The sequence below is a fragment of the Ichthyophthirius multifiliis genome (assembly GCF_000220395.1).
Source record: "Ichthyophthirius multifiliis unplaced genomic scaffold scaff_1120509249639, whole genome shotgun sequence".
In the NCBI taxonomy this organism is placed as follows: domain Eukaryota; phylum Ciliophora; class Oligohymenophorea; order Hymenostomatida; genus Ichthyophthirius; species Ichthyophthirius multifiliis.
The window spans coordinates 1,332-9,272 of record NW_004087513.1 but is presented as its reverse complement, the minus strand read 5'-3'; the positions used below and the strand labels follow the sequence as shown (position 1 = coordinate 9,272).

At 13.5% G+C, this 7,941-nt stretch overlaps 3 protein-coding genes across 3 annotated transcripts, besides 17 other annotated features; 1 reads left to right on the top strand and 2 right to left on the bottom strand. All coding sequences in view use genetic code 6, as the record gives it.

The window, feature by feature from the left end:
• Positions 1-393: 393 nt before the first annotated feature.
• Positions 394-425: a microsatellite.
• A 311-nt stretch (positions 426-736) lies between these two features.
• Positions 737-795: a microsatellite.
• Positions 796-1,118: 323 nt separating this feature from the next.
• Positions 1,119-2,125, bottom strand: IMG5_018840 (hypothetical protein). Its single transcript, XM_004039515.1, has 2 exons — positions 1,774-2,125; positions 1,119-1,647 (listed from the first exon to the last, which is right to left on the bottom strand). The coding sequence occupies exons 1-2, from the start codon at positions 2,080-2,082 to the stop codon at positions 1,207-1,209; spliced, it is 750 nt and encodes a 249-aa protein (XP_004039563.1). The 5' UTR covers positions 2,083-2,125; the 3' UTR covers positions 1,119-1,206.
• Positions 1,665-1,725: a microsatellite.
• Positions 1,666-1,737: a microsatellite.
• Positions 1,680-1,741: a microsatellite.
• Positions 1,747-1,771: a microsatellite.
• A 530-nt stretch (positions 2,126-2,655) lies between the features above and the next one.
• Positions 2,656-4,217, bottom strand: IMG5_018830 (macrophage erythroblast attacher, putative; the record flags this gene model as incomplete). Its single annotated transcript, XM_004039514.1, has 5 exons — positions 2,656-2,826; positions 2,908-3,033; positions 3,078-3,596; positions 3,790-4,145; positions 4,187-4,217. The coding sequence occupies 5 exons, from the start codon at positions 4,215-4,217 to the stop codon at positions 2,656-2,658; spliced, it is 1,203 nt and encodes a 400-aa protein (XP_004039562.1).
• Positions 2,806-2,855: a microsatellite.
• Positions 2,846-2,902: a microsatellite.
• Positions 2,854-2,892: a microsatellite.
• Positions 3,608-3,644: a microsatellite.
• Positions 3,697-3,767: a microsatellite.
• A 369-nt stretch (positions 4,218-4,586) lies between the features above and the next one.
• Positions 4,587-4,637: a microsatellite.
• Positions 4,593-4,642: a microsatellite.
• Positions 4,600-4,637: a microsatellite.
• A 632-nt stretch (positions 4,643-5,274) lies between the features above and the next one.
• Positions 5,275-5,324: a microsatellite.
• A 134-nt stretch (positions 5,325-5,458) lies between these two features.
• Positions 5,459-5,493: a microsatellite.
• Positions 5,494-6,175: 682 nt separating this feature from the next.
• IMG5_018820 (hypothetical protein) lies at positions 6,176-6,569 on the top strand (the record flags this gene model as incomplete). The annotated part of the gene is made up of 2 exons (XM_004039513.1): positions 6,176-6,359; positions 6,399-6,569. Coding segments are annotated over 2 exons (355 nt in total), but the record flags the coding sequence as incomplete, so codon positions are not given.
• A 1,294-nt stretch (positions 6,570-7,863) lies between these two features.
• Positions 7,864-7,941: part of a microsatellite that runs on past the window's edge.

The following is a 7,941-nucleotide window of genomic DNA, read 5'->3' as shown; positions in this document are numbered from 1 at the left end:
TTTTTGTAATATAAAATGTGCATTTTCATATTAAATATTATTTATCTTTTTATTTATTTAAAAATTTAGTTAAATTTATTATTAAAGGTTTTTTTCAAAATTTTTATATATTAAATAGTATATATATACATAGTTAATAATTTACAAATTTATATATATCTTCAATTGAATTAAAATTCTTGTTTTCTCTTATTATTTAATACAATATATTATTGATATTATTTTAAGTTTCTTAAAATTTTTTATTAATTATGCTTTAAGAATTAGGCTTTATATGATTATTAACTTCTTATTAAATATGTTTATCGTTATTTTAGTAAATTATTTGCTAAATTAAATTGTTATTTTTAATCATTTCAGAAAAAAATAATATATTATTTTATTATAAATATGTTTTTAATATTGTTTTTTTTAATTTTTTTTTTATTTTAATTTATTTCTTTTTTTCTTTTTTAAAAAATATAGCAATATATTTAGTAATAATATTATATATTAAATAAATATTTATATATAAAAAATTGAATATTTAAAAAAAATATTAATAATAATTTAAATTTTAGCTTTATCTTACATAAATAATATATTTTTTAAATAATTTTTATTTTTAATATTATATAATACTTAATATAATTTATATTCAATATATAAATATTATTATAAAATAATAATTAAAAATTTATTACTAATTATTTGTATTTTTAAAATATTTTATTGAATATAAAATAACTAACTATAAAATTTATTAAATTAAATATTTAATTTATTTATATAAATAAATATAAATTAATTTATATATGTTTACTAATATTATAAATATTATATATTTTTTATTCACTTATTATTTTTAATTTATATATTTTAATTTTTTATATAAAACTTTTATAAATAAAAATAGAATTCTAATGAAAAGATTATTTAATTAATTTAAAAATAAAATATAGAAAATAATTATATATAATTATATTCTAACTTTTTATAAAATGATTAAAGTCTTTATCTATAAATATATGTATAAACGAAAAAAAATATTTATTATCTTTATTTGTAGAATTAAAAATATAATAAAAAATGAAATTGCATAAATTTTAAATTTATTAACAATAAATAAAATATTACATTATAAACCAATTTATATTTTAAAATCAATATTTTGAAAAAAATAGCAAAATCTATAAAAAAACTGGGAAAAAAAATTAACTATATTATTCATCTATAATTATAATTATTTTATTAAATTCTCCTAATTTTAATTCTTTCAACTTCAATTCCTTGTTCTTCTTCTTTTTTTATAACTAATCTAATCATGTAAAAACCAACACTAAAAGCAAAAAAAGCAAGAATCCAATTATAAATAGTATCTCTTTTAACTTCAAAATAAAAACCCTTTCTATTATATTCTTCCATTTTTTTTTGATGATCCTACATTTATTTTTCGCTAATAGGAATTAGAGGAGTGTTTCTAAATTCTTATAAAGGTCTTAAATTTTAAATAAATTTATGCGGATGTTCATTTTCTAAAGTTCCTGGAATATTAAAATTTATGCTGACATTTCTTTTCATTCTATCCATATATTCTGTACATTCTAAAAAATTAATAGGAATAACTAAATTACCATATTCTTTTTATTAAATTTCTCTGATTGAAACCTATATATAAAATTTTTTATATATTTTAATAAATATATATATATAAATAAATATATATTTATATATATATATATATATATATATATATATATATGTTAGTTTATATAATAATTTATATAATAATACTTCGTCTTCTATATCACCATACATATCTATTTCATTATTGTATTTATGCCTTAAAGCCATTTAATATGCTTCATAAGGTGTATTTTCATTTAGATTTAAAACATTCCATAAACGTTAGTTAGGTGTAACAATCTCATATTTTTTTTTTTCAAAAATTTCTTCAATTCCTTTTATTTGTGGATCTATATTTGGAATAGGAAGTCCGTATTTGTAATATTTTACTTAAGGAATCATATCTTATTGGCTTTCTTTCAGTATATTTTCTTATATTTTTTGTATATTTCCGTTTTCTTCATTATTTAATTGCATAGAAAATTTGCTTTGTGAAGTTATTTCTTTTATTTTTTCAGTTATATCTTTATTATATTCCTACTCTTCTTATTAAAGTAATTTTTGGTTTTATTATAAGATTTAAGTATTATCTTATTTGGTCTTTATTTCGTTTTTAAATAATATTTAGTTTATTTCGTCTTGTTCAAGTTAATATATATCTGAATATTTAGATGTTGTAGTTGAGAATTAATAATTTTTTATTTTTAATTTAAATACGATAGATAATAATTGTTTAGCATTTAGTTATATGTACATCTTTATATGAATATTTATATGTATTTTAATTTTAGTTTTATTATTAATATTTTTTTTTTTAAAAAAAAAAAAATGATATTTTCTTAATTATTTTAATTTTTTATTTGAAATAAAAATTTATTTTTATTATAATATTAAAAACTAAACTAAAGTAAAATTAAATTAAAATAAAATAAAATATTAATAATTTAGAAAATGTATGAAATGAAATTAAATAATTTAATTTTTTTTTATTAAATTATTAAATAATTAATTATAAAAAATATATTTTATTATCAAACATTTAAACAATATTCAAGACAAATATATTTTCTTAGATTCTTTCCAATTAACTTATTTATGAGTAAGAGGACATATAATATTATTTTAATCAATCATTTATTAAATACCCTATATATTTTACAAAAAACCAAAAAAAGATAAAATCTCATATATAAACACATATATATAAATGTATATATTATTCTATATAAATATATTTATATATTTATATATAATAATAATTTTAATAATAATTTATATATAATAATTATTTATATATTCTACTTTTTAACTAATGACTTAATTATTATTCAAAACCATTGGATAGTTATTTTCATTCATAACTTCATTTGTAATTCTACAAATCAAAGTTGAAAAGCTTTTATGAGTACTCGGTACATTTTCACAAAGCTAAATAAAAATAATAATAATAGTAAATATAAATATTTATAAACTTTCTAAATATTAGGAGTACATATAGGACATTTATCAGGACATTAATATTTAGGATTACAACAATTAATAGTTTTTAAAGTAGAAAGACCAGCTTGTAAAGAAACTTTTAATTAGGAATTAGATGTAATAGAGTTTAATTTAAAATCTAGTTATTTAAATTAATTAATTATATCATTCCATCTATAGTTATCAAAATAATAGGAATATTGGGGATATTTATGAATATTTTTTAACAAAAGAATACACATGAAGAGTTTTTATATTTCTTTCATATGAGTATTTTTATACTTAAGGGAATATTTTTAAAAATAAATTCGAGCTTTAGATATTTCGTTTTTTTATAAAAGCTATATATATTGTTGTTAAATTAATTTAAACTAAAAATCATTTTATATTTTGTTTAATTTAGATTATTGTTATTAACACCATAAAAAAGCATATTCTATATTTTAATTTTGTAAGCTTTAAATTATTATGTTATTATTTTAGATTTAATTAATTTCAATGTATAATGAATCCTCATTTTTTAATATATATATATAAATATATAAAGATATAAATATATATATGTGTATTTATATTAAAAATTTTTAAAGTCGTTTTTATTTATTTTAATTAATATATTACTATATTTTTTTTAGAAATTATATGATATTTATTTTATATATTAATTATTATTAATTTTATATTTTTTTATTTTTTGTTTTTTACTTCTAATTTATAATTTTAGCATAACTTTTTAGCTATTTATATGTTTCCATCTCTTGTTAATTATTCTATTATTAATCTTTTAGTACGTTCCTTATGATATAAATATTATGAATCTAAATTTTCTTCTTTTAATTTATTTAAATTTTCTATTCTCTGGTTACAATTTTAATAAATACTTGTTTAATTTTTATAATCATGATATAGTTATTCCTTTAATAAATTTAATCTTTTTAAAAGTGATTATATTTGTTATTAAACGACTTCTTTTTTAAATGTTTCTTCTTTTTTAAGCTGTATTATTGTGTTTAAAATTGAGCTTATTTCTTTTTCAGTTTATTTTCGTATTTATTTAAATGCTTTAATATATTATTTTTTGGTTCTAATAAATAAATTTTACATTTTACTGCATATTCATAAGGAAGTTTCATATATGGATATTCAATACTTGATATGTTCGTATTGTTCATTATGTTTTTGAAATAGTTTATTCTTTTTTTTTCTATTAATAATATAACTTGTTTTTCTTTTTTTTATTATATCTAAATTTTTTTAATTTTTTTTTTTTTTTTTAAAAAAAAAAAGTTAATTTTAAAAATATAGTCATTTCAAAAAATTAGAATTATGTTTTTTTTTTTTTTTAAGTAAAAATATTGTTTATATATATATATTACATCAATATAAAATAAGAATACTGTTAAATTATATACTTTATTACTAAAATATTCAAATTAGATTTTTTTTATTTTTTTTGAAAAATATATATATAAATTAAATATTTGTTTATTTACAACTAATTTTAAAGATAAAAAGAAAATTAAAATTAAAAATAAAAATAAAAATATAAAATATAATTTATTTATTTTTTCTACATTCTATTGTAATTAAATATATGGATGATTTTTTTAATTTATATATAAACATAAATTTCTGAATTTTTAAATTTACTTTTATTTAAAATAATAAACCATACAATTAATTTTTATAATTAAATATTAAAAATTTTAATTTAGATATATTTTTAATATTTCTAAATAAATTAAAATAAAATAAACACAAATAACCTAATATATATTTAATTTTTAACTTATCAATTTTAATAAAAATAAAATATTAAAAGGAATATTTATATATAAGATATCTTAATATTAATATATTTTTATACATTTTATTTAAATAAATTAAAAATATGTACTTCGATAATATATAATATTAATAATAGTATATAATAGATTTTAAGAATTAATTATAATGTTTTGTCCAAAAAATTTAATAGTAATAAAAAATATTACATTAAATTTTTACTGTAATTATTAAAAATGGAATTTAAAGTTATACAATAAAAAAAAAATGTATAGATAAATTTATTAATTTTGGTAAATTATAAAATTATTTTTTTTTTCTTTGAATAAATATAAATATCATGAAATAATATTATTTTATTTATTTATTTATTTTTATAAATATTTTCTCTTATAATTATAAATAATATATTTATATATATATATATATATATATATTTATATATATATATATATTTTTATTCTATAAATTTCTTTTAAATAATTTAATCATTTTAAAATAATATAATGTATTGAATTTTAAATTTAGTTTAAAATCAATTTAATTAATAAAAATTATTAATAAAACACAATTTAATTATCTAAAAATAGTTAAATATATTTTTTTTGTTAAAATATTTTTTTTTATTTATTTAATTAAATTTCTTTATAAAATTTTTTATATATTTTTGAAATAGAATTTTTAATTATTTCGATAGTATTTAAAACTTTTTATTAATATATATAATTAATCAAAAATTAAATAAATGTATATTTTCAATATTATAAAAAAAATAATTAGCTATTTTGAAATTTAATTAATCATATTTTATCATTTATTGAATAATTTAATAATTTTTTTATTATAATTAAAACGATATTTTATAATTAAAAACATACCTTAATTAATAAATAATAGTATTTTAACTATTAATAATAACATAGAAACATTTTATATATAATATATATAAATAAATAAAAAAAAATTATAAATGTCACATCACAATATACCTTGTGAAAAGTTTATAGTAAAAAAAATAATTTAATAAGGATCTTATGGTTAAGTTTATTTAGCCTATAGTCATATATTACATTAAACAGTTGCATTAAAAATTGATAAGCATTTATAATAAAAAAACTAATAATGCCATATAGATAGAGAAATTTAAACTTTAATAGATTTAAAGGGAATAAATGGAATACCTGAAATATTAGATTACGATAATAAATATATTGATTATAAATATTTTTGTATGCCTGTTTTAGGAAAAGACTTAAGCTAAATAATATCAAAATGTGGGAATAAGTTTTCTTCAAAAACTGTTTTAATGACAGCTTTCTAACTTATATAAATCATTAAAGATATTCATGATAAAGGATACTTACATAGAGATATAAAATTAGAAAATATAGTAGTAGGAGTAGGTAAAAATAGAAACAAATTATACATTATTGATTTCGGGACAGCTAAAAAGTATATAAATTCAGAAAACTAACATATTCCATTTAAGTGTAATTCATTATTTTTATTTTAAATAAAATAAATAATAGAAAATTTACCGTTTGTAGGTACATATAGATATGCACCAAAATCAATTCATTTTGGGCATGAATAAGGCCGAAAAGATGATTTATAAAGTATTGGGTATGTACTAATTTATTTATTAATTGGTAGATTACCTTGGTAAGATTTAAATTTGGGTGAAAGTTATGGAAATGAATGTAAATAAATAATGATTGGATAAATTAAAAAAATGATAACAAATTATTAGTTATGTGAAAATTTGCCGTGTTTTTTTTGTGGTATTTTAAGTATATTGATAGTTTAGAATTTGAAGATGAACCAAATTATTAAATGATTTTAAATAATATTAATTAATGTTTAAAAGAAGAACTTAATTGCTATTTAGATAATGTTTTTGATTGGTCGAATTTGTAAACTAATTAAAGTCATATATGTATTTCAGATAGAGAAGAATTTTCATAGAATTCATTTTAAATTATTACAAAATCAAACTTCTATAATAGAAATATTAAAAAAAATTATAATAAATCCAATTCTGATAAAACAGTTCTTTTTTTGAATAAAAAGGAGGAAGAAGAAAATTGTATAAATAAAAATAATATATATTGTTTTATATATAATAACTTATTTTAATACTAAAAATATTATATATATATATATGTATATATATTTTATATTTAAATATATTAATAAATTTAAAAAGATAGCAAAGAAGTTCATTGTGAATATTATAGTAGAGATTAGGAAAATTAATCAATAAACTAATTTTCTAAAATTCAAGTTCCTTTAATGTTAATAAATAGAAATTATTTTCATACAAGATTCATAAATAAAGATAAAATTAATCATAATCAAATTTTAAATATTGTTTTAAAAGAAAATTAATTTCTTTCTTAAAAAATAAATTTTATAAAAGAAGATAAAAATAATTAAAACCAATAAAAAAATCCAGAAATTAAAATTTAAGAAAATATAACTTTTACAAGTAGAATATAATATTATTTTTTATTAATTTATGTTTAAATTTTTGTTAAAGAAATGTCTAATATAACTGAAAATTTATCAGATTGTGGATTATAAAAGAAATTAAGGTCACATATCTTCTAAATAAAATAGAATATGTAATAATATTTATTATAAATATACTTTTATTTTAATTACAATAAAGTTTTAAGTTTGATATTTTAAAATTATGTAATTCTATAAATAAGTCTATTTATAAAAATTAAATTATTTTAAGTTTAGTTCTTTAAAGTATAAAGATATATATTATAATATTAAGTTAAATATTTAATATTTTTTTAAGTAAAAAAAAAAAAATATTCATAATTTTTTTAGATATAAAGTAAATTTATTTATAAAGAAAATTTTAAATAAAGATTTAAAAAAATACTTTTTTAATTAAAAAAACTAAATAAATATTTTATTTTAGAATAAAATACAAATATATTTGAGTATAAAGTTATATTTATTAAATAAGTCAAAAATAACTTAATATAAAATAAAAATAAAAATTAAAAAATATATATTTATTAAAATAAAATATAAAACAAAAAATGAAAATATAAT